General features: G+C 45.0%; 1 protein-coding gene across 1 annotated transcript in view; it reads left to right on the top strand.

The window, feature by feature from the left end:
* SESN3 (sestrin 3) overlaps positions 1–27,675 on the top strand; it is a 247,821-nt gene that overhangs the window by 188,403 nt on the left and 31,743 nt on the right. Inside the window, exon 7 of the mRNA XM_085621415.1 lies at positions 15,121–15,239. Coding sequence (XP_085477541.1) covers positions 15,121–15,239 — 119 coding nt within the window. The remainder of the gene's footprint in view (positions 1–15,120; positions 15,240–27,675) is intronic.

Genomic DNA, 27,675 nt, shown 5'->3' with positions numbered 1-27,675 from the left:
AATCGGTCCCTGCAGATAATAGTTCAGTTGGCCAAACCTTAGTACCCCAACGCGTGGAAACGAGTGCCATGCGCTCATCAATAACTGGTCCATCGACCGCAACACTTGCCTCCCCTTCTTTTAGTAAACTGCAGTGCACTTCAATTCGGCCCTAAAGACATGGCAGCCGCAAGCCGCAGAGAGATAAGGCCATTCTAATCAGTACTTGATTACCTGTAAAACGTGGGTTCGGTATTTTCCACTTTTTGGAATCTGAGTGGTCCATTCTCCTGTTCATTACCAAGTCATAGATGAATGATAAATGAACACCATCGACTGCCAAGATCCACCTGAAAACAATCAAATTTGTAACTCTAACCAAGGGTGGGCTAGGGGCACTTCGGCAAGGCCTCTGACCCATCTCTTTCTGTGAAGTCTTGGATTAGGGTATTGTGGGTCATCAGCTAGGTATGTGTGTCTCCTGCTATCCTCCTACCCTTACAGTGCCAACTCTTTCTTTACACTGCTATCCAGTAAGTGTTACACATGCCTTTTCCATGGTTTTCAGCAAATACCTTTCCTTAACAGACGCAAGCAGTGCTTTTCAGCGCTGAACGACTGGCAGCCATGGAAGTATGGACGTGCAGCTGTAATAGATGTTTATGAGCCGCAGTGTAGGATGTGCACTCGGCCGACCCATGTAAACAACCTGTGCCAGCAGAATTGGTTTATGGCAGCATGTTGTATTGTCGCTTTCAGTGGTGACTCTGTTAGGACAACTTGTTCCTGAACGTGGTTGTATTCACAAGCATTATTGGGCCACCAAACCCTGCATGGCTTGTTTTTCTCTCTACAAGATTTTCAGGACCAGATGGTAGCTAGCTGTAAGGACATTTGTGGCATTGGCTCTTTGACCACCCATCCTTAAACGATTGTGTCTTGCTTTTCATTAATTATTGCAGCCATTTGGTATTCAATTGACTTCCAGTTGAATTTCTCATTGGGGTGACATGCAAAATTGTTTAGATTCCCACCAAGGACATGGTTCTGGGGTCTGGCATTGCCAGACTGCTGAAGCAGAGAAGACAGTTTTCACATTTAAAAAGCTCTCCTAGTAAAGACATCCACCTTGTGACAGGAGACTGGGTATGCATGCCGGTCTTCTAGAACTACCTTGCGGAGGCTCTATACTATTGTGATAGTATGTACTCTCCATGCAAAGCCATTATAAGTTTGCCTATCTAAGTCCGTTTCCACTCTGCTATTTTCTAGAGAACCCAACGGGTTACAGACGAAGATCTTTCTTTTAGACTGCAAAGGAACACTCTGTTCGAGGCATATGAGCTGCAGAATTCACGCTGTGTGCATACATCGCCATCTGGTGTTGGGCTCGGATGCTCGCACCTTGTTGTCTTTCACATTCCCTGGATTTACAAAGCTGGTGATATAAATAGTTTTTTACGGCACTGGCCTTGTAGTAGTGTAAGAGTTTTGGAGCACTTACTCTTTAGACATTGGTCCTGAAGAATTGCCGAGTGACCCGCTAGGGGCAACAGGCAAGAAACCTGTCACCCACGCACACGTACTAGACCCTGTGGATCATTGTATATCCAAACAGGGCCCACACATTTTAATTAGGGTAGCACACCCGTGACTAAAATTAATTCCTTCAGGGCAGTGCTAAACCTATTTTAAACCACCCTTCACACTCACTCACTACACAGTTCACTCACCCTCATGCACCAAACGGCTGTCTCTTAAAAGATCTCCGGCAAAGAGCCCCTTCACGGGAGCCCGTCGGGCATTGCAGCGCCGGCCCGACGAGGAGCGCAGCGAAATGATGAAGCATGGCACCTTGCTAGGTGTGTGAGGGCATTCAATAAGAGGCTTGTTTCCCTCATACCCCCAACCCCTCTTTAAAGGAACTGCACATTCTGTTGTCTCTCATATTCCTTGGAGCATTGTGCAGGACCTCATACAAAAAGCTCTAGGTTCCTCCTTTTGGTTTCAAGTCATTTAAGTTTTGCCAGAGGTAGCAGTTGCGACCCCTGGAATTGTCCTTGCAACCCCTGCCCTCTGTAGATACCAAGCAGCATCAGGAAAGCTAAATCTTTTTCCAGGCTGCACCTCTTCTTTTAACCCCTTAACTTAAACTTTTCCAATACGGTACTTCACGCTTAAGCCTACATAACTACACATATTTTACACACAAAATATGCGTCCTTTTTCCCCAGCATCATTGGGATCGTAATGGTACAAAGGGTTCTTGGATTCCACTGGAGAGGCCCAAGAAAATAGGCTCCACACAGGTAAATTTGGGGTTTTTGTGGGGTAAAATGGAAAAAAAAGTGTCTGGATTCGTTTTCCTAACAATAACATCAGCAAACGTTTTGCCGTGCTAAAATCATCATCATCATCCTCCTCCTCTTCGCAGCTTTAGGGAACGCGCAGAGCTGTATCAAAAATAATGTTTTACCTCCGTTTTTTCATTTCTTAAGAGGTAGCCCATTTTGCCTAATTGTGTGCTTTCCACCTACTTCCAGTTTGTGGTGGAGACCGGTGTGAAACCCATAGGTGATAAAAGAAAGCTGTGCATTTCTGTAAAGCAGACCAAGTTATGAATTCAGCAAGGCATCATTTGTGTAGATCTTGTAACCTGTTCCCAAAGAAACTAATTGTTGAGGCAAAAAAGTAATGAAAATAAGTCGAAACAAATAGCAATTGGTGGCAACATTTTCATCTGTAATTTTCTGTCGTGATGGCTGATTCACAAAAGCAATATAAAATCACATTTGCCAGATCCTACTGTTTGCAAGGATATATAGGATTTGTAGGTTTTTCAGAAACTTTCAATCATACCCAGAGCCAACAACGGAGCTTCAGCTTCGAATTACTGTGTGCCGACCATTTAGCAATTGATATGTTTAAATCTATTGACTGAAAACTGGCTATGAAGGAAACCTATGTATTTCTGAAATGTACACAAAATGCTTAGTTTAGAGAACAGTGATTATTTGTAGCCTTCTGAATTTGGAGTCAGTCAAAATGGCGTTTTGCAAAACGTGTTCTTTCTTGCGAAATGGCTTACATTTGGAAGCCGAACATGTAGAGAAATCTATTAAGTAATAACAAAATGATCTACTGGTCTGTTCCCATGCGTCTCCTGATAACGAAGGTACTGCACTTGTGCGGCTGGACTTTGCACCTGCGACACAAAACACGACCGGGACGGATCAAACCAGGGACCATGGGAGTCCTTGCCAAGAACTCGCATTGACCCTGGTTTGATGCATTCCTGGCACGTACACTAGACTCGGCCACATAAGTGGAGCAGCTTTTTTCTTGGGACAAGTGTGGGAACGATGGGTGTTAGAAATTTAGTACATTTCAGAAGTTTAAGCCACAGAATTGTGAGGAAAATGCTGATGTTTTAATTTTCATGGCATTTTAGGTAAGAAAACGTTCCAGTATTCTCGCAACCCACACACTAACCTGGATTACCGGGGTTTCTAGTTTTCAGAAATTTCTGGGTTTAGTAAGAGTGCCAGATGACTAGAGCGAACACAGATGACCACCCGTTGCCATCTCGGCTTCGCTACCTTCACATGTGGCTGGATCACCCGCATCTGTGACGTCACACTCAGGAAGGAGGTGGTGAACCCACCTCCTTCCTGGTTCAGCAGTGGATTTCCTTGCTCCATTTTGCCCCTGTCAGTATACTCTTGCTGGTCACCTCCCTTCTTTCACACAATGTCTGAAGGAAGCACAAGTTAACTTGGTCAGTCTGGGGGGTGGGAGCAGCGATGATTGGGCACTGAGATAGATACTATGCCATTCATTCTGCCCCTTCCAAAGCATACGCCTAACCTGCCCTGAAGTTGGTATCGTTTTAGTTTTTTCGCAGGTGATGTTGTTCATGGGCTCTGAGTTAGTCCGCTTTTAAAATAGCTGAGATATTGGCGGCAGAAATTATGCACCAGAGAAAACCACCGTTTTTTAGTTTTTGCTCTTCTTATAACGATGGATTTCTGTGCCAAAAAGCAGAAGCAGTTCTAGCCGCGGGCAGATGTCAGGCAGGTTTCTTCCCACATTTAATTATGTTTTGACTGCTTAATGAACCAGAGAGTCGGTAAAGTGGGCCCTGTGAATCTCAGATTAACCCCTGATGGTTAAGGTTCTGTCAAATGGCCGTGTGGCTTTTGTTTCCAAGGCTTGTTGGGAACGAGCCAACAATTAACATGCAGATCAAACGCCGTCAGCTGAGCGGTAATCGCCTCCAGGGCGAGGGTGGTTGCGCAATGGAGCCAGCTGGCTGTTCAGAGATGAAGGATGGGCTCAGGATAAAAGCCTGTGCCTAGTGACCCGTGGCAGGAGTGCTCGAGAGGCGCTTAGTAACGGTGGCGGCTGGCATCGGCTCTGCCCACACCTCTTCCAGGACGCCTCTCGGATCCTGCTGCAGGAGACGAACCATCACTTCACTTGCATCCCGGGTACCCGCAAACATGTTACAAGGGGCACCAAGTTTAGTCTGTGGTGGGACCGGGGGCCGCATTGATGCCAGCAGGTCTCTCCGCTTAACCAAGATGTGTGCTGCTCTCCCTCTTTCTTCCTCACTATCACATTAAGAGGACCTCGACATTCATAACTTGAGGAGGTTATGCTGTAAAAAAACCTTCACCCTGTGCTTCATTTAACAAACTCTCATGTAGTCCACGTTCAATTGAAGCCCAAGGCGCCCAGCGAGAGCACATAACAGGCTTTACTCAGTTCACTACGGAAATTCTTGTCAAGGTGGGGTGAAGAATGTTTCTAAATTTGTGTTTGAACTCCATTACCTTTAAAACAAATACTCCTGAATGCACCGATTTCATCTGACGTGCTAAGGTGAAACGCTTCTGCATGTGAAGGGAATACCCTTTTAGAATTTTGAGCAGACTTTATCTGCCATGTGTATTTAAAAATGAAAGTATTTTCAAAGGTAAGCCGTGCAGGACACCCTAGTTACTTCCTTTCTTTAATTTAAATTAACCATTAAATAAATGTGTGTTTTCATTTAACATCTTTTTAATGTTCGTACTGAGTCAAGTGGATTGCAGCCCAGCGCGGCTGTTGATGAGGGGTCCACATGTAGTGGTCCGGAGTGCTGCACTCGCCCCCGGGCCGTACTTTGAGTGTCACTCACTTAGATGGTACCTGGAGACAAAGCGCTGTCTGGTAAGGCGTGAGTAGGACGATTGAACAATGTAGACAAAGATATTAAACGCAAGGCACTTTGGACTATCTAGTGTTGGGCAGCAGACTTATGAAAGGCAATGTAACGTGGCATCCTCTGCTTTCAGCTTCATTTAAGCATGTCTGTAAGGTTCCCGTTCTGGAAGCCCCAGTAATCCAGATGGGGCCGGTAACCGTAGTTAAGAGATTCATTCCGGAGTTTTTCAGCTGCTGAAACCAGCCGAAAAGTCTGGCTGAAAATCTGGTGAGAAATGAGGAATTAACGGGGGGGATCAAGTGTGGTAATTCATGACTTCTGAAATGAAGCATGGCCTAGCCCTTTAAGGCTTCTGTGCGCACCCCATCAGAATAGATTGTGTGATAGAGGCCCATCGTGATCTGCTTTAGAACACATAAAGTTTGGGGTGTGGCAGGACAAATGGGCAGTGGCGGCTCCTCCGCTAAGGCAGAGGAGCATCGCCCCACTGCTAATTCAGCAGTGCACAAAAGAAAATGATAAAATAACGTTTCTATCATTTTCTTTTTCTTTGGGGAGCTCGGATCCTGGAGGGGCAGGGTTGGGCTCCGTGACGCCAGAGTGAGGAGTGGTTTGCACTCCTCTAAGTGCACGTGACAGTTTGGCCGGACCTTTTGGCATTGTTCTCCATTTGGATGTGTTGCACAGCCCCGTGCAGAACATGCCCCGCCTCCCCAGGCACAGCCTGAGCGTCCAAACAGGACGCTCAGACCAGTCACAACGCTTGCAGCGTCGTGATTGGCTGGGAGAGCCCGGAAGCCTGGGTGCTTTCAGATCGTGTGGAAGAGGATGGAGGAGAGACGCACGGCAGCAAAGGAAAAGGTAAGTTACTTTTTTATTATCTTTTTTTACTGCAATTCCCCCCTGCCTCACCACCCCTGTTCCGAAGCAGCCACCACTGCAAATGGGAGTAGAAGCTGTGATCACAACGTGAAACATGTCTATTTTCAGAGTTTATTTGTTAGGGCTTTGTTTTATTTTCTTTATAAGAATAGGAAAATGCCTTTCCCCTAACTGTCTCTTCACAACTTGCCCCCTATCAGTCCTTCGCTAATGTTTCTTTCTCTTCACAAAGTGCATTTATTTTTTAAAATAATTACATTGTCCCAAGTACTGTTCCTGAAGGTGATATAAGTTTAGCATGTCCTTGCATGTTTCTTCTGTATCCACAGCCTCTATTGAACAGTGGCCCACACTATCTCCCATAGTGCAGTGAGTCACAAGTATTCACTGCTGACCCAGTAGTAACACTCTTCAAATACAACTTATATATACCAAAGTAGAATAAAGGATGGGTTTCTTCCAGTGGCTTATGATAACCACTGATTTCCAAGAATTGTCCACTTAATGATATGAGCTGCTCATTTCAAGTATTTGTAACAGTTGTTAAAGTAAAATCTATTGAGGGGGGCTTAGCTCCCTCTTCGTACATTTAGCTATCTGGCATAAAAGCAAGATAAACAACATACAGAAGTAGCAGTAAACTTAAAAATAGCTAAAAGGGAAGTGGGGCATGAATATAAGTACAGCAGAAGTGCTAACTCAGCTGTTTGTAAGATTTATGTCGGTTTGATGCAGAAAACTGGATTTATTGTAATGTATTCCATGCAGGTTTCCTTTGCAGCGTTGGATGTTATATTATTGTATGTTATAAATTCATATAGTGCTATCAACCATTAACCTGGCACAGATGCACTTACTGATCATCCTTTTCGTAAGGGTTTGAGATTTCCATCCTTTTTTGTATAGATTGTAGAGACTTGTTGAATGTCTAGCTACATAATGATTTTGTTGGTAAATGTGAAAGTAAAATTAATGTGATCCTATGAAAGATCTTTAAGTGTTATATGTGGATGTGTGTGTCCAAAGAATTCGAAATTTTTCATTGAGTTGACCTGGCAATTGTTGGTAATAAGGCAGCCATTTTTTAAAATGGATTATACTGTTCTTTTAAGATGGCAAAGCAATCAAGATGGAGTGAAAGTATGGCTTCCACTGTATGGCTCATTCCAACTCCCAGCTATCCTGTGCAAACCATGCTGTGGCTTCACACTTTTGTATCTGTCCTGGCATCACAGCTAGTTGTTTGAGTCCTGTTCATTCTTTTACTATGGGTTCCTAAGTGGTTTTTAGGTCTCGCCTAGGCAGCGCTTGTGCTGTCTCTTCGAGACATGCTGGGTTCAGGATATGGGCATAAAACTCCGCCTACATTCCATCTATCTTTTTAATTGACTGCTGCCCCTGTCCTTTGTAAATGGTGGCTTTTCATTGGTCATTAGGCATAGTAGTCCCTCCATAGTAGCGCCTTGTCTCTTCTTGTAACCCCCCATGAGGACACCCTCTGTTACATGTGTTGTTACACCCTGGGTTTTAATTACAGCCGCAAAACACTATTTTCTTAAAGGCCTTCAGACATGACAGTCACTTGGTCCTAAACTAGGTTGGTTACTTTACTCGCTAGCACATCTCACATTTATATTAGATCCTCTATAAATTTCCTTTCATCAGCTACAACCGAATACCAAATTAATATCAAAAATTATTTTGTCACATTTCAAAGCTACTAATTGTATATATGGACATAGCTATTTGAATGTACTCCTGCTTCTGTCTTGCATGCAATGCATTATGCGTAGGGTGGATTTACCATATCTTCTACAGGATGTAGTACCATATGTGACCAAACGTGTGATGCTCACTAGGGATCTCTAGGAGAAGCTTGTGGTACTGCACCTAGACAAGCAGTGCTGGTGCCTTGCTCACTAGGGACCTCTAGGAGCAGTTTGCAATACTGCCCCTAGGCATGCAGTGCTGGTGCCTTGCTCACTAGGGACCTCTAGGAGCAGCTTGCGGTACTGCACTGAGACATACAATGCTCCTGGCTCACTAAACAAGCATTTTCAATGCAGTAGGTCTCGTATTACTTAAAGTATGAGCTATTGGCTTGCATTATTATTTGCAACACCAATACCTCAAGCTATCAGTAATGCAAGACATATTGCATTCCAAATGCTTGTTATTTTAGTCTTCTGTTTTTTACAGAGTGAAACTGAGAATGTACACTAAAAGGGCTGAAACATGTTGATCATAAAAGGACCTAGTGTTATGTTTTTAATTTTGTATAGGACAGGCCAATACTGAATAAAGTTAACATAAGCATCTCTGCCCAAATACAGTTTTAACCTTCAAGAGACCCTTGTTTTACAAACTGAAAAAAATAAGTCTCGAGCTCCAGATGATCCCACATTGAATCATTAAGGAGTCGGTGAAGGTGGTCCCTATAATGGTGCATGTTTACCAAGTGTGAGCAAGGGGTACCTTTACATTTTTATGAATAATCCAGCAAAGGTGGAAAGAAATTCAATAGGAAAAGACATGTTTGAACTGGAATAATTTCCTCCTCAAAGATCCCCCCCCCAGTCCTTTTTGTGTGTACACATTAATTGAGAGTTAGTGCTGGGGTTACTCGTCAATTCATCTCTCCCCTATTTGAAATATCTGATATTTGGCCGTGACCATAGATGTGCACTTTAATAACTCTGCTTTTCCCACCACCGTTTAAGTAATTGAGCAATGCAAGACTTGGTTAGTGAAGGAAAAACTCCTAAGCTTCAAAACTTTGAACCAAAAAGGCTGTTTATCATCTGTACCAAGCTCCAGAGCCTTTACACCAGATACGCATTTAAAGGTAAGCAGTTTTATTCCTGTTGTGCATCTACTATGACATGTACATTTTGCAACTAACACAAGTCAGCTCCCCAGTTTACCAGCTCTGCAGACCCAGTCAAAGAATCTGCATGACTCCTTGAGGGGAGGTCAGCTCTCATCCTCGGAGAACAACGAGCATTTAGCTCCAAGGATACAGCAACTTTTGTTCTTTCAAATACAATAGTCTTACCAGGGATGTCCTATAGTAAAATATTCCCTCTAGTACTAATGCCTCTCAGATAGCACTCCAGAAATAGCCCCAGAGTAACATTTGAAGATTCAGGAGCTTCTGCTACTGGGAGCTATTGAGCTGGTTGCGGAACAGGAGAAGCGCCTAATGGTTTACTACAAGTACTTCTTGACAAAAAACAAGGTCACCAGGTCTGTCCTAGACCTGCCTACTGTGAACTGGTTTCTCCTGGTAATGCATTTTGCATGCTGACTATGGCTCAGATTTTGAAGACTTTGCATCAGAGGTACCGGCAAACCTCTGCAGAACTTCAATATGCAAGTTTCATATACCCTTAATACTGCCTGCCAGTTTGGTATTGAGTTAAGCAACTTTTTAAGCCTTGCTTACTGCACAGTTGTCTGCATACCTATTGCTACTAATTCTTTAACATCTGTGTAGCATGAGCTTATGCTCCGACCACATGCTGTTGGTGATTTGGTGTATCATTCTACCTCCTTATGGATTGCTCACATTGCAAATCATTAGTGGTTATCTTACATAACAAAAGTGTACTTCCTCATCTCACAAATTCTCTCTCATAAATACATTGCATATAGAGAGCAACCGTTTTTGTATTTTTTTTAAAACTTTAACTGCTGCAAGCTTTATTTATTCAAGCATTATTGGCTTGCTTTTCCAGTTATTGTTATATAGGGGGTCTTCCTTTCAGCCTAAATTCTTTTGAAAGTGAATTTGCTAAGGCTTTCTTTTTAGTGGCCTCTAATCTTCCGTGGTAGGGAGTTTTTACTTGATAAACAGATACAGGGGCAGTCTCCAGAGGGAACGGTCAAAAACCTATTGCCTGTGTTCAAGGCCCTAGACAGCTTGTTTTTTATAAGTGCCCCCAAATATTTCCTTACTGGGGGGATACATTTTGTTGGGGTTCCGCTCAATACATCTCTGATACGGTCATACAGAGGAAGCGCTGAAGCAGATCGTTACTCATTTACATTTATACATCATCTTTGTGGTTTCTTCCATGCAGGTCTTTGTGTCTATTTAAAATTAGGAACAGTGCAACTCATTCTGACCCTTCTACTAGGGAGACCTCAGACAACAGCCATGGTACTATTTGAACAAACACAGTTGAAATAAATTACCACTCTCTGTCAAATGACTTTGCAGGTTTGGGTCTGTGCGGGTTCTAATTCTTTTCATTTGGAAGGGGAAAATAGCCCTGTATACACCCATAGCAAAATGTAAAATTGTGCTTGCTCCCTATGGATGGCTGGTGAATCGGATACATCATTACTAAATGGATTTATTATTACTAGTACCCAAGTGTGCTTCTCACAGAGGGGAGACAGAGGGGAGACTTCCCGAGAGGATGCTCTTGAGCTACTTGATTCAGTCACATTCCTCTATGACTTTCTGGCAGTTATTATATTTAATGGGATCAAGAAAGTGAAGATTTCCAGCATTTTCAAATGGATCTTCGTACACTAATTTTAGCTGAGTCAGATATGCTTTTCAGATCTGATTTTAGCTCCAAGATAACAAACTCCAGTTTTAACAGAAGGGGATGTATCTACATTCTTGCTTATTAGTTTTTAGCTTGAGAAAGTAAGCAAGATATCTACTTGCAGGTTTGTTAGAAAAACATTAGCAAATGTTGTCACTTCTACCCAAGGCCTCTTTTTTTTTTTTAACATACTTTATTGATTTTATGTAAGGTCGCGCCATGCACTAGCGCCGTTGCAATTGATACATAGATTTTGTAATGTACGTCCAATGAGCTTGAAAATAGTTATATCTACATTTTACATTCAAGGTATAGATAATAGCCCATTTGGGGTATTGACATTTTAGTATTGACCAATTACAGCTGAGGGCTGCCAGTTCTTTGTAAATTGACAAAGGAACTCTTTTGGAGTAGAGGAGCTACTCCCCTGCAGCCACAGGCACAAAAGAAGCAAGACCCGGTTCACCGACCTGCCGCTCACCGGGACTACCGACGCATCAGCCACCCAGGAAGAGGTAGCTGTGGTCCTACAGGTCAAATCCGTCCTCCCTCCAAGTGTGGGGATGCCAGGACTGACCAGAGCCGCACAGTACCAATACCTGGGGTACTGAACACCTGGCAGCAGCCAGGGCTTGTGTCCAGTCCAGACACCAACGCCAGACACCAACGCCAATGAAGACCGACCTGCACGTCGAGGGACTTCAGGGACAGTGAGACCCACATCAAGATTGGCCAAACTGTCTTGCTTGCCACTCTGCAGCAGAAACAAAGAGTTAGTCTGTGACTTTTGCTTCCCGGCGTCTCAAAATACCTCTGCACCCGATAGCCCGTGTTCAAGGAAGTGAACGATGCCAACGGGGTCCCCAGACCCACAAGAGCCAAGCTAATCCTTGGGGTTGCCCAGACTGGATTCCCTACCGGGCAAGAGACTCCAGCTCCTTATGCGACGCCAAAAGACACCACTGTATCAGAGCCCCGCAGCCTAAGGAGAATTGACCCAAGGAAAAGTAGACCAAGGTTGTCCCTGCGTGCCTGAGGACCCAAAGGGTCAAGCCTCACCTGTGGGTTCCCCTAGACTGGTTTGCTAGTCCCAGCTCGCAGCCTCTTTTCAACTGGGCCTTTCCCCATTGCAGTAAGGGGACTCTTGACGCCTTAACACACCTCTTCTATTTTTGTTAGAAACTTTTTTGCTCAATATGGCTCTTTTACAAATCAGAAACTGAACTTTTAGACCAAAGAGAATATGTTGCAAGTATCTCTGACTCCTTTGATTGAATCTGTATCATTGACCTTTGTTTTTACGAAATTTCTACTGGGGAGTAAGGCAACTACTAACTGTCTCTCTCAAGAGTTTTGTGCTTCCCCCTTGAGAAACCCAAGCCTTCTTGTGTTTCCATGCGGTTGACCTTCTGAAAGTACTATGTAGGGTAAAGATCTGACCCATCCATCCAGTGTCAAGTGCTCTTTATCAGTGCTGAAGAAGCTTGCCCCTGAATGTTACCTCCAATAGGATAAAGCAACATCCACTGCCATTTAGCAAAAAGAATTTAAATGTGTAGGTCTGCCACATGGTTTCCCTGTACACCACGCTTTCAAACCATACTGTATGAATAATTGTACGAATACTGATTCAGTCCCACAAGACCTATTTCTTATACTGACAACAGACCTAACATTGAAAAACTCCACCATGCCCTATGGTGTACCTATTTATTCGCTTTTTCAGATAACATAGTTTTAATAGTCTTAAAAGAGATAAAGAAATCGAGAATGCCTAGTGAAGGAGCAGGATTGAATCCCTGAAAAAGCAAGTGAGTGCTACCACTGCTTTAGTCTTCGTCTGACTGCATAAAGAATGCCTTCATCTGTTGCTGATCATCTTTTTTTTTTTTTTCATTCTAAGTCTCGCCTAGGCAGCGCTTGTGCTGTCTCTTTGAGAAATGTTGTATTGAGAATATGGGCTTTACGCTCCGCCCAGCACTTCTAGTTGGTTGGTTGGCATGCCTTTTGGGAATTCTTTTACTGTGGTTGGTCAGTAGTATCCCTCTGTCCCGCCTTTGGTATTTCACGGATTGTTTCTATTAGTTGGCCGTCTCTAGCCATCTGTTGCCTCCTGGCTCGCAGACGCACCCCTTCCCTCTCATTATTGCTGCTGTCCTTCCTGGTTTTCGCAGCACAACTTTTTAAAATATATTTATTGACTCTTGTGGCAATGGCAACACACCACGCTTTAGCTTTAAACATCTAAAGCTAAAGCACGGTGTGCCGCCATTGCTACAAAAGTCAATAAATAGAAAAACAAAAGCAGGCGGGCGGACGCCGCTTTTCTTTTCCATTTATTTACTTTTATTGCAATTGCAGCAAGCCACGCTTTACTTTGAAACATATTAAGCTAAAGCGATTGCTACAATAGTAAATGAATAGAAAAAAAGATGGCAGCCGCACTGCTTTTTTTTTCTATTTATTGACTTGTGTAGCAATGGCGGCACGCCGCGCTTTAGCTTTAACCCCTTCCCCGCTCATGACGGAACCGCTCCGTCATGAGCCACGGTTGCCGTGTGCTCATAACGGAACGGTTCCGTCATGCCACGACCGTTGGCGGCCGTGCCGCCCACGCGGCGCTGTTTCCCCGCCTGTGCGGGGGGACAACGCAACTGGGCGGAGTCATGACGGAACCGCTCCGTCATGAGCACAGCTCAACCGTGGCTCATGACGGAGTGGCTCCGTCATGAGCACAGCGCCACCGCGCTGCCCCCCGCACCCCCCAGCGCTGCGGCGGAATTCCCGCCGCAGCGAAAGGGTTAAACATCTAAAGCATGGTGTGCTGCCATTACTACAAAATCAATAAATAAAAAAACAAAGGCAGGCAGACGCCACATTTCTTTTCCATTTGCGAAGCTAATAGCTCTGCATTTAACTAATGTGAGACCTAATGCATTGCAAATGCTTGTTTTCTCTACAGTAAAGCAGGGCCAGTAGAGATTAGCCATTGTACTGACTAAACAGTTGTATAGAGCATGGTTAGTTGGCTATATTTCAATGGAGCAAATATTGCAACAATTAAAAAAGATCGAAAAATGCCTATCCTTGAACCCAGAGAACATTGAGTGGGTGGAGAAGTAGGATTCTTACCATATTACTGTATCTCTTTCAGTGATTAAATATTTCAGGTTGCTAAACTAACATTATTTCCCCACAGCAAAATGTTAACTTTTTTTGTGAAACTCTTCTTGGCTGACATTTTATACTTGTCAGTTATGATATTTTTTGGTGCTCTTGATGAATATGATCCTTCGGACCAATGGTTTGCAAATGTTTGCAATAAATGTGATGTAAATGTTGATAACAACTATGGAGGTCCCTAAAAGTTGGCCTCTCCAGTCATTTTTAAAATCCTTGCAAAGATAAGAAAAGTTTTTTTTAAATTCAGTATTGATGGTCTTCAAGAAGTCTACACTCTCAACTCCTTTGGTTAAGATGTGGCCTTATAAACGTTGCCTGCTTCTATATTTAAACCAATTTGGAAGAGTACAAATAGGCAGTTATAAACCCCTTCCAACGTTCTTTTGCCTGCGAACGGGATCTGGTTAAGGAGGTCTAGATTTTCTTACCTGATGTAGTAGGTATGAGCTCTAAAATAAGTTTTTTTTTTTTTTTGGTTAAAATCTGGTATACAAAGAAAATTTCTTTTTGTCATCCAAATGCATTATTTTTGGTCTGAAATATGAGACTATTACAAACTAAATAAAAATTGTTGGGTGGATGTAGACTAGTTTTACTCCATTTTTATTGAACGTAACTAGAAATGCAAGTTTCCTGTGGGATGCGCCTCAGTATGCTGTCTCTGTACAACATTAGTGTTGTAGGGAGTATCTCCCGTCTCTCCCCTAAATTCGAATTTCTGCACATTATTACAATCAAATTCTTATTCAGTTCTGACAGAAAATGTGGGTGCTAAATGCATGTTCATGAATTTCACAAGATCTATTTCTGTTGTCATGTTCAGTAGGGGAAAAATATGAAAATGTGTGTTTACAAAATGCTAAATTGGTAGCACGGTAAATAATCTGTCAGAATCCATGGGCATGTGCAAATTATTTGAACAACCTGCTGCCATAATTAAACTTTAGGTGCACTTTTTGTAGACACTGTGCCTGTTATTTGATTAGCATGCAGCATTTCTCCACATAAAAAAACAGACTCCAAAGTGCCGTCAACGTGGGTTCTCACTTTGCTTAAAGTGAAAATATTGATTCAAAGAAAAATGTTTGATTACTGCAAAAACATTGTATCTTTCGAGATTTGTAATTTTGTCCATTATTTCCTTTTTTCATATCCCCTTTCAGCATGCTTCCCATACTTGCTGACATGTTGGAGAGTCAGCATAAAAAGTAATCAAGACTAATTAGTTTGTGTTGTATGGTAATGAGTATCACAACTAGTCATACCTATTCTGATATTATTGGCGTTGCACTTTCTGCCCCTTCTCAGCTTTCGATGATGATCTAGTCTCTTCGTCTACTGCTTCACGCTATATTGAAGATCCAGGGTTTGGATACAAAGATTTTGCTAGGAGAGGAGAGGAACACCTACCAACATTTCGAGCTCAGGTTTGTAAATGACTCTCCCTGTGCCTCATAGACCGTCTACAGCAGGTACACCATTTGATTTTTATGTGTGCAAGCATCAGATATGAACATGATTACTGTTGGGAACCCAGTTTCTTTGTCGCAAACTAAAACTATGAATGCAGGTTAACTGAAAGATCTGTAGATCTTTTAATCTCAGATGTCCGAGACAATGCCAGCGCAATAGCAGCACTTAAGGCCCGATTTCGGCGGACGGGCTACTCTGTTACAATGGTGACAGATATCCCGCCCACTGAAATCTAAATCCCATAATTTCCAATGGGATTTATATTTCTGCGGAAGGGATATCTATCACCGTTGTGATGGAGTAACCCGTCCTCCGAAATCGAAATCATACCCTTGAGTATTAACACACCTCTAGATATTTATTGAGTAATCACATAACCAAAATTCTTAGCTTAGATGTTTCAGGTGCTCGAAATCCTTGAATAATACTCTTAAGTCCTTGAAAGCACTCGAAACATGATGTGTAGAGTTGTGTACAGTCTTATCTAAATTCCAGATCTTTATTTTCTTTCCTTCTTTAAGACAACTAGCCAGGATGTGTTTTGTCTGACATCATCACCTGGACTTCCTCATGGCTCTGATCATAAACTTTCGATTGAAAAGAAGGTCTCTCTGAATTCCAATCACACCCGTAGTAAAATAAAATGTAAATGTTCAAGGTAACCATGTCTTGCTAATACCAGAATCAAATATCCAGCGAGTACTTCTCAGCTTTGTAGCGGAAAGAGTACTAAAAATTGTTCTTACAAGCATGTCTATCAGCCACATCCACATGACTGTAGAGTAAGCTTCAGTTTCAGGCAGAAGTATTTTAGACGCCAGCTACCACATCTAACTGTTTATACAAAGCTGAAAGCTGTAGCTGGATATTAGATTCTGGTATTGGCAAGACAAGGCTACCATCAACATTTACATTTCATTTTAATATGGACATGCTGAAATTCAGAGATACTTGCTTTTCAATAGATCAAATACCTGAGGAAGTCCAGGATATGATGTCAGATGAATAAAACACACAATAGTTTTCCATTTCAATTGTATCTTTTACCCCGACTAATCAAGATGTCAGATGCCTAAGGATTTTACTGAAGATATGCACTATGGGAAGGGAAACTCCAATTACTGATACTTCTAACTGCAGATTTCCCTGGATCTGTAAGATTTAACAGCATTGCTCCCTTATGCCGGTGGGTGATGCCGTTTGGCTCCGTTGACTTTGTTCCACTCGGAAAGTGACAATGGAGCCTCACTTAAGCGACCCCCAAGTGTCCTTCTTTTCTACACCTTGACACTTGGATCCAGAACTCGCTACCAACAGGTTGATTACTTTTTTTTTCACTGTACAAGGAAACTATGTCCTCTCCCAAAACTACAGGGTTAAAGCCTTATACGGACTGATGCAAACAGATATCTGTGACAGATCCCCATGAGGTGTGCCTCTGGTATTTGGATTCAGAGCATAACTCCCGAGTCCAGGGAGGAGTGTGCCATTATTGATGTAAATGTAGTCCCAGAAAGCGAACATGTATGTCGCCGAACGCAAAAGAAGTCTAGGACGTCTTGTTAACGCAAGAAGTGTGGGGCGCAGACACGTTTCCGTGACAGGTATTTGTCACAGTCCAAGTTTTCTGATAAGTCAACGTGTCAAAGCAGAAGGACAAAAAGGCCAACCGGGATTCCTCCCATTCCTGCCACTTTCAGACTAAGAGTTTCCGAGGACATCATTCTGCCTCACAGTCTTACTCTTGCTATTTTCCCCAACATTATGATGATAACCATTTATACATGGGCTTACAGGAGGCCAGTGGGTTGGATAATTCCCCACGCACTGGGTCGTTTGCTCCCCTGGACCACCAATGGAAGAAAGATTTTCCTGTGCTGTGGTAATGAGAAATGCAGCAGAGGTACTAAATGTACAACTGCCAACTATGGAAGGCAAAACCAATGTACTAACAGAAATTTAGCAAGGGGTCAAACTTCATCAGAACCATTACTTCCATTTAATAAAATCCTGACTGACCCCTTTATGAGCACCTGATCGAAGCCGTGTTCTTGTCCACCAGTGAACAGGTAGGTTGCCAGACGTCACAGGCAGGTTCCAGGCATCACTGAATTCTTCATGCAGCACCATACACTAGAAAGTTTGGTGGTTCAAACGTCTACCAGTAGGGTGAAACTTGGCCAGCCTAGCCTTCTGGGCCGTCAGTGCCAGCTGCATGCCTGAGAGATATATCCATGCTTAATGGGAGATGGTTGGCGAGATCTTGCTGGCAGTTCCCAAGGTGCTTTGGTGTCACACTTGAATGATTTCCACTGGCTTCTCTGGGGACGTTCTAGCCTCTTTAATAGCCATGTCATTCAATGGGACTTGTTTATTTGGTGAGAAGGCAAACTCAGCATTGGAACAATTTAACGAATGCCGAGCCAGAGCACTTTCCCTGATCCTATCTACCCTTTAAAGAGTGCATCCTCAGCAGTGTTGCCCCTGTTAAGGGGCTGGTGTACGCCAAGGCCCGCCACTCATGCAATGGGTGCCCCATTCCTTTCGGGATCCAGGACAGGGGTCCAGCAGACAACATTTAGACGACCAGGGGCAATGAATTTCCCATTCCCCTATGGCAACAGCCTCCAAACAGATGTAGTTTGCCCTTAGTGGCACATGAGCACCTTTTGGGGAGCAGGATCAGATATTTCTTGCAAAGGTGGTAAAATATGACATCCAAAAGGTGGGTCCTCCAAATCGTCCAACAAGCCTGTTTTTCTTTTCCTTTTCTTTCCACCACATCTTCCACCTACATCAGACCTCTTTCAGAAGAGCACCTGTCCGTCGTGCTACAATAAGTTCAGCTTTTGACCGAAGGTAAATAGGGATTGGCTGTTATTCGGAGGAAACTGCGCAAGACCTGCAGTGGAGGCTCAACTGCAGTTCAATTGTCAGCAGCCATCCTTGTTCAACTCATCTGTTATGATGAGGATTCTAATACGTTTAACTCATTTATATTCCCCCCACGCCCTTTGTGATGCCACAGCGGGATCTTAATTTTGTCCTCACTTTCCTCATGTGTATGCAATTCAAACCTGTCCACTGCTGTCCACTACGTCTACTGACTCTGAAGACTGTCTTTCTGTTTCTGGTGACTTTAGCTCGTCACATGTCTGAACTCCAGGCTCTCACAGGGCAGCTGTCCTACACTACCTTATTGGTGCTAAGGACAAAGGTTGCTTTTTTTGCCAAAAGTTGCGTATGCTTTTAACTTTAGGCAGTCCATCACTCTTCCTATGTTTTGTTTTGCCTCGCTTCACCTCTTGAAAGAGGAGGAAAGACTCAATTGTCTGTACCCTAAATTCTTTGTGAAGGTGGATAGTAAGCTGTATCAAAATCTGCTATGCACTGTCCAAGAAGCTGCCTCTGGAGGACCCATTTCACTGTACCAGGACAAAGCATACACCCACTGTGCTGGCTCATGGAGTGCCTGTCCTGTCCTTGGCATCTGTCAGACTGCGACATGGTAGTCTGGCCACACCTTGACAAAGCAAAGCACTACTGTGCGTATAGCTAGGTCTGGCGTGAGGGGCATTTTACCTGTTCAGTCATGCCGGATTTTCTGATCTGGGCCATTCCATACACCCACCACCTGGGGAGGAACTGCGTTTGTATCTGTTTACAAGGTCAGTAATGTGCTGTTAGAAGCCTCAACCAGAAGAACACGTTATTTACCTTTGGTAATGCTCTTTCTGGCAGATATTCAGTCTAACTACAGATTCCACACTGACCCACCCATCTCTCTTCTCTATAAAATGGACTCACCTGATCCATATTAAAAAGATTCCCCAGACCAGGTTTTTCTCCTCGCCAGTGGCTGGTGTAGTGGGGTATTGATGTCTGAGATCAAGTGCACTTTTCAGCCCATTTTTGGAAGCGGATGATGCTGAATTATATTCCACATCACAAAGAGCCTCAATTCATTACAGCCATGTTCGAGACAGGCTTTTTGGCACCCCATTCCCATGAGCCTTAAAAGTAAAGTTGTATTACAAAGATTCATTCATTATCCTGTATAACTTGTATTACAATAATGGATATTCATCTCACTTCTACGCTTGGGTGACACCAACTCCTCTTTCCTAGTTCTAACCCCCAATACTATCATTATAGGTTTTCACCCAATGTTTTAGCTTTCACACGGTGGGCAAGAGAGGAGAAAATGCAGTTTATTTTCAACATATCACAGAGTACATATTACATTTCTAACTGTTAATTGAAAAATGAGCGGTCGAAGCATTTTGTCTTATAGCTATCTCCAACCTTTTCATAATCCACCCACATGTCCTACTCTTATTTTGTATTCTTTATCAATTATGGTGACTTCTCCTTAACCTCAGAGGATTCATTTAATTTGTGCATTTTGGATACCAAGCCGGCCATGACCTTCTCCTCCGATGTTAGTTTGAGGCATCAAAGTTACATTCTCCAGTTTCAGCACTTCACCTCTACTGCCAAATGGCTGTTCTAGAAAGCTCTGGCGATGGTGGTAGCTGATTACCTGTTTGACCAGTGAGACTCAAATTTAGGGCATGGCAGCTGCATCTATTCACCCAGTGGCTTCAAAAGCAAGACATTCCGTTCATGAGTTGCTGTCACGGACATATGGGTGGTCCTGAATTTAAATGTCCTCGAAAACATACAGGTATTATATTTCATAAAATTTTCAATAAGCATGAACCAGGCCTATGAACAGGAGTTGTTGTGCTGCATAAACCCTAGTGGTGCAGAGACTGAACTTAAAGCAAATGACTTGAACTTCAGACTGTTAGCTAAAAAGCTGCCACAGTGGATCTTTCATAGAATTACATGCTTTAATTATGCCCCACAGTGGAGTTCGGTGTCCCATGGTATCTTCCAATCAACAGTATTCTGCAATACATATAGTACTCCTCCTCATCAAACTTTTTAAGTAACTCCGTTACTCTGGCTGAAAACAGCCCAGGGCTATTCTTATACCCTTGAGGCAAATGACAAAATTCCCTTTGTGAGCCTAGCGCTGAAAATGCTGTCAAATATCTGCCTCCAGGCGCTATAGTTTGGCAGAAGAATCCATTTGAAATACCTAGTGTTGTTTTGTATTTTTACCTCACAATGTTATTCATTAGTGCAGCACTGTGTGCATTTTGTATTGCAAATGTCCGAGTAGATGTGTTTAAATGTCTGTATACTAGACAGTATGAATTGTCTGGTTTCGTTACAGGAAACCGGTTATTCATTGAGGTACAATTTTCCATTACACCTTGGTATCCAAGTTGTATTTGGATATCCATAGCTTGTTTTTAGCTTCATGTTTTATGGGGTATTGACTCTGAGGTTGAGGAATTAATTTCAATGAGATCTTGTGATTAGGTGTCTCGTCATCACACCCCACATGATTGCAGTATAACACAGGAGCTAGCTCTAACTCCCACTCCTTGGCATAGGAATGTTGAACTTATTCTGGAATGAGGTAAATGGCAGGTAAAATTAACGTTTCCTCGTTTGGACATTCCATTACGAACTCAGGTGGCCGGTCTTTTTCAGCCAAAAGAATATTGTAACCATATGTCAAGTTCTCCTAAGAGAGAGCTTTGATGTTTCTGGATATTTCCCCCTCCAACTGAAGAGTAATTTCGTATAAACGATGGTTAATACTTACCCTATTATCATATGTTTCCACCATGATATGCTCACGCAGCACTACTTCTGCCAGATAATCCATCAGGTTCTTGCGAGCTATCGTGACTTCTGCTGCGCTGTCCAGCATTGTCAATGCCCATTCCCTGTTCAGAAACCGAGTCCTCAGTATTCTGGGATTGAATGATCTTAATCCCAGCTACCCTTTTCTTTTTGAATTGAGGTTAATTCTTGGATTTTTCTTTGTTATTGATGTAGTCAGATGAGCGTTGTGATTTCTTCTTCGGCTTCATGTCCTCTTCCGATCTGTGCTATGATCATCCACCTCTCTCTGAATGTTTAACGGATGACTCCTGAAAGAAACAAGAAGAACGTGTATCAGTATCCTGATACTTTTGTCAGGGTTCCTAATGTTAGCATGGTTTCTAAGATTGTATCTTTTTTCAGTAGCTTCATGCTGAGGAGACTCCCCCTGTGATCGTGTCTTGTCTTTATCTTTTTTGTGTATTATCTAATTTATTCTTTGGCTAAGAATCCGGTGCGTGCTTGGTTATCCTTTTCAGAATCATTCTTAAGTTGTGGCTTCCCAGGTCTGGCTTCCAAATTTTCTCCACCTAAAGCAGCATAAGTTTCTTCGAAAATCTTGGGTAATTCCCGCTCCTGCTGAACAGGAGTGAGATCCCTCAGGCGTTGGCATATAGCCAGTGCCGCTCCCTCCCCTTTTATGTTACTTAACATAATGATGGATACTGCCGCAACATTGCCCATCAGTTTCATCCCGAAGTCCAAAGCAGGTGCTGCCCCATACTCATTCTGGAGCTGCTTCAATACATCCGGTAAAACAGCCAGTGAAGGGTACCATGTGTCCTGGTATAAACTGCAGCGAAGGCTATACCCCAATTTGCAAAGTCTTCACGGGCCTTCGGGCCCGGTAAAGAAGCCTATTAAGCCTTCCGGCAGCTCGGGCTCGAGTCAGCCTACCATCGGTACCGAAAAACACCCTTCGGCACCGAAGAAAAGATCGGCCTCCATATCCACACCGAACCCAGTACCAAAGCCTTCGGTGTCAACCTACCCTGCCGGTGCCGACCAAACATCACAAGGCCCTCGGCTCCGACACTCCCGTGCCGAAGCCTTCTTCGGCACCGACCAAAAAATCGGAGGTCCCAAAGAAGCACGGCTTGGACAAGCCTAAAAAGCCGTCGGCCCCGAAAACTTCGGCGCCGACCGAACAACCAGTGTCGCAAGAACTTTTTACACCGGATCCTCTCCAAAAGACACTCACCAAGGATCCAAAAACTGGACATTTGACATTGTCTACAAAAAAGAGACACTTGGATAAACCAGCTCCACCTCCACCCCCAAAGAGGAAAGACACTGCTACCTCCCCTTTCAGAGTGCCTTCCCCTCCTCCTCCACCCTCCCCACCTCTACCCTCTCCACCCCTGCCCCATCGTTCCCCAACCTTGTCTCCTGTCCCAGACGACTTAGGAGACCCATTTTATGATCCAGCAGATGTGCCACAGGATCCCACCCCTACTGGATCTCCAGACCCATGGGACGACTATAATAACCAGGACATCCCAGATGTCCCACAGGATGACCTTTACCCATCTAGGGCATCCCCACCTGAAGATTCCTTGGGTTTTCACCACCTATTACAGAGGGCGGCACACTACCACGGGGTGGAGTTACACACTGACCCGGTAGAGGAGGATTTCCTCCTAGACACCTTTGAAGACGCACATAGGTCTACTGCCATCCTACCTATGTTAAAAGGGGTTATTAAACATGCACCGGAAGTCTTTAAAGACCCAGTCAGGGCCAGGGTCCTTAACCCCCGTATAGAGAAGAAATACAAAGCCGCCCCCACAGACCCTTCATATATTAAAGGCCCTGCACCATTGGATTCCCTAGTGGTATCTACAGCTAGAAAATGCTCCAATTCCCAGGCGTCAGGCGAAGCACCACCACCTGACAAGGAGTCCAAGCTCCTAGATGCGTCAGGGAAGCGCACTGCGTCGCAAGCCGCCAACATATGGCGTATCGCCAACACGCAAGCGCTATTGGCCAGATACGACAGGGCACATTACGATGAGTTAGAGACCATCATGCACCATCTCCCTGAAAAATATAAGAACAGGGCCAATGAATTGATCCAAGAGGGAAAACTAATAACTAATACCTCTATTCGCTGTGCCCTAGATGCAGCAGATACAGCCTCCAGGGCCATAAACACCAGTGTCCTTCTACGTCGTCATGCCTGGCTCAGAGTTTCAGGTTTTAAACCTGAGGTACAAGCCTCTATATTAAATCACCCATTTGACCAAGATCATCGATTTGGCCCAAAAGTTGATGAAGCCCTCGAAAAGATGAAAAAAGATACTGACACGGTGACTCCATGGGAGCCCTACAGTCACACACTCCTAGGCGCTCCTTTCGCCGCTCTTCCTTTCGAGGCACGGGCAGAGGCTACTCCTCGGATAGTGCATCCACGTCCTACAAATCCCCTCCTCAATCTACCTTCACAAAGGGTTATCAAAGAGGCGGATACAGAGGCAAAACAAATACCGCCCGCTCTGCCACTACCCAATGACTTTCCCCCGCTCCCTCCAGACCATTCCACTCCGGTCGGGTGCAGAATACAACATTTCTTCCACGTCTGGGAGACAATCACCTCAGACAGATGGGTGACACAAATTATTCAGTCAGGGTATTGCTTAGAACTAACATCTGCCCCCCCAAACATTCCACCCAGGCATCGCCCTATGTCTCAAGAACATACTACACTGCTAAAACAGGAGGTGACCACCCTCCTGCAAAAAGGAGCCATAGAGCAGGTCCCCATAAATCAGAAAAATTTAGGGGTCTACTCCCTGTACTTTCTGATTCCAAAGACAGACGAGACTCTACGACCTATCCTAGATCTCAGACCTCTAAACTCTTACATACACTCAGACCATTTTCACATGGTAACCCTTCAACAGGTTCTCCCACTTCTCTCCCAGAACGATTTTCTCACCACTCTGGACTTGAAAGACGCATACTTTCATGTTCCAGTACACCGGTCTCACAGAAAGTACCTCAGATTTGTGGTGGACGGGGAACACTACCAGTTCAAGGTGCTCCCGTTTGGGGGTAACAACAGCACCAAGGGTATTCACCAAGTACCTAGCAGTAGTGGCTGCACACCTCAGAAGACAGCACATTCACGTCTTCCCGTATCTGGACGATTGGCTAATAAAAGCCACGTCCTACGAACAATGTGTGCAACATACCGCCGCTACAGTCCAACTACTCCACCAGCTAGGGTTCACGGTGAACCGTCAAAAATCCCACCTGGTACCATCACACACAAAACAATACCTCGGTGCCACCATAGACACCTCAAAAGCCATAGCCTATCCCAATCCTGCCAGGATTGCAAAGAAACAGGCACTGCGTCAAAAATTCATATCTCAACACTCTCTCCCAGCAAAAGTGTTTATGCAACTGATAGGGATGATGGCTTCTTGCATCTTCATAGTGCCCCATGCAAGACTCCAGATGCGTCCACTCCAAGAGTGCTTAGCGTGCCAGTGGAACCAGGCCCAGGGACAACTGGCAGATCTGGTGTTGGTAGACGGTCGCACCCATCGCTCTCTGCAGTGGTGGAACACCACAAACCTTTCCAGAGGTCGACCGTTCCTGGACCCGGTCCCACAGATAATCCTCACAACAGACGCATCGCTCTCCGGCTGGGGAGCTCACCTGTTACATCTCACAGCACAGGGCACATGGATGCCACAACAAAAGTTCCTCCACATCAACCATCTGGAGTTACTAGCAATCTTCCTCGCCCTAAAATCCTTCCAGACGCAGATTTCAGGCAAGGCAGTCCTCATTCGCACAGACTGCCATGTACTACATTCAAAAGCAGGGGAGCACACACTCTCCACAGCTATCTCAGCTAGCACAGAGCATGTGGAGATGGGCAATTCCACAAAAAATCTTTCTCCTGGCCCAACACGTCCCAGGAGTCCAAAACACCGTGGCAGATCTGCTCAGCAGACAGACTCAGCAGATCCACGAGTGGGAACTTCACCCACAAGTTCTTCACCCGTTCTTTCAGAAGTGGGGGCATCCACACATAGACCTATTCGCCACCCACGAAAACAAAAAATGCCCAAGCTTCGCCGCCAGATATCCACACCCATTGTCCAAAGGCAATGCGATATGGATGAACTGGTCAAACAAATTTGCATACGCTTTTCCACCTCTCCCACTAATTCCATTAGTGGTGCGAAAGCTACAACAGCATTCCCTAACACTGATCCTAGTAGCTCCAACATGGGCCAGACAACTGTGGTACACCACATTGCTGGAACTCTCAGTAGTACCAGACCAAAAGCTACACCTCTCACCATGCCTCCTAACCCAGAACCATGGAGAGATCAGGCACCCGGACCCAGCTCAACCTTGCGATCTGGCTCCTGAGGTCCTAGAATTTGGATACCTTAACCTTCCCCCTGATTGCATGAACATTATCAAGGAAGCTAGACGCCCTACTACTAGGGCATGCTATGCTGCAAAGTGGAAAAGATTTGTTGTTTACTGCCACAACAACACAATCAATCCTTTAAATGTGTCCATACAGCACATCATATGTTATTTACTCCACCTACAAAGGTGTAACCTAGCATATACTTCCATTAGGTTACATCTCGCTGCCATTGCTGCTTACTTACAGAACAGGCAGCACCTATCACTCTTCAGAGTGCCTGCCATCAAGGCCTTCATGGAAGGCCTCAAAAGAGTAATTCCACCCAGAGTACCACTCTCACCGGTCTGGAATTTGAATATAGTTCTCACACGGTTAATGGGACCCTCTTTCGAACCATTACATAAATGTGAGATCCAATTTCTCACATGGAAAACAGCTTTTCTAGTGGCCATCACTTCCCTCAGAAGGGTTAGTGAAATACAAGCACTCACTATACAGGAACCTTTTCTCCAAATGCATCAGAACAAGGTTGTACTCCGCACCAACCCAAAGTTTCTACCCAAAGTCATTTTTCCATTCCATTTAAACCAGTCGGTAGAATTACCAGTCTTTTTCTCACAACCTCAAACTGTTGCGGAAAGAGCGTTACACACACTGGATGTAAAAAGGGCTTTACTTTACTACATCCAACGCACACAACCTTTCTGGAAAACCAAACGGCTATTTGTCTCCTTCTCTCCACCACATAAAGGCAACCCTATTTCTAAATCAGGGATAGCTAGGTGGATTGTGAAATGCATACAGATTTGCTACCACAAAGCAAAACAAACGCTATCGGTTCCCCCTAAAGCCCACTCTACCAGAAAGATAGGGGCTTCTATGGCTTTTCTAGGAAACATACCACTAGATGACATATGCAAAGCAGCTACATGGTCAACACCGCACACTTTCACAAAACATTACTGTGTAGATGTGCAAACCAAGCAACAAGCTACTGTGGGCCAGGCTGTACTCAAAACACTGTTCCAAACTACTGCAACGGATACCGGTGGTCACCGCTAGGGTTGGGTACTGCTGTATAATCTATGCACAGTGTATAATCTGCAGCTCATATGCCTCGAACGGAATATGCACGTCAGAATTCGGCAACGGACCCTCACACTATTTGTATGTGGTGCTTGGGCGAGCACCATGACTGTACGGACTGCGAGGCTTGTCAGCATCTCAAGCCGATGTCCCGGCGGGAGCGCCGGATGAAATTGCTGTCGGCCCGCTTGTCCAGATCGGTGTTGTCGCAGCGTCCATCTCCTACCTCAGACGGGTCCAGGGGCCGCCGTTTCCGGCTGCGGCATCGTCCTTCGCCGAGGCCCCTTTGGTGTCGTTCGCCTGCCGGTAAGTCTTGCAGCTTGCCGCCGAGGCCCTGTCCTCCTTCGGCAGAGGTCGCCGGTCCCTCCCGGAACGTGCGCCCTCGTCCGTCGCCACCCTATCCGCTGTTTCCTGGCGTTGGGGCGACGAGGGCCAGATGAAAGCCTACGCTACAGTTCTGCAGGCTTCCTTGTGCTCTCCTCCTCCTCCTCTTTCTGCGATGTCTGTGGATTCCTCGCCGTGCGCTGGGCCTGGATTCCTCTGCGTGCGCGGGGCCTTCTGCAGACTCGCCAGGCCGACGAGTTCGGCTTCAGGTTTTGGAAGTGTGGTGCCGTCGAGGTTCGGCCCTTCGGGGTTGCCCTCCGCCCATGGCGTCCGTGCCTCGCCGCAAAGCCCTGCGGGGTTCCATGCGGTGTCGCAGGAGGTCTCCGGGACTAAGGGCTCGTCCCCAATTCCCCCTCGGTCCTCTGGGCAGGCGGCGGTCTTCCCGGAGGCCGAGCCGACGCTTCTCCGGCGTCAACGGCTTTCCTCCCTGGTGCGGGCGGCACTGCGGGTGGAGGCCGGGACCCGGGCTGCCTCGCCAGGGGGTCGAGCCGGCGCCTTTTCAGCGCTGTTCATTGGCTGCTTCGTCTCAGACCCTGCCTCTCCCCGATGCGGCACGTGGTGGTGGAGGTCAACCCGGTGCCGCCGGTGGGCACTTCGGTGCCTGTGGTCGACTCCCTGACGTCGAATCGTCGACTCTTCTCCGGATGTCCCTTCCTCTATGGAGGGTTGTCGTCTCCTTGTCTCCTCTTCACCGGAGAATGGGCGCCGCGTCGTGGCCTTTTTTCCGGCAGATTCCAGGGCGGGTTCTACGCCGTCTCCACGTCCACAGCCCCCAG

This window comes from Triturus cristatus, chromosome 8, assembly GCF_964204655.1.
Source record: "Triturus cristatus chromosome 8, aTriCri1.1, whole genome shotgun sequence".
Lineage (NCBI taxonomy): Eukaryota > Metazoa > Chordata > Amphibia > Caudata > Salamandridae > Triturus > Triturus cristatus.
Note: the sequence above shows the minus strand (reverse complement) of the source record. Positions and strands in the feature narration are given on the sequence as shown.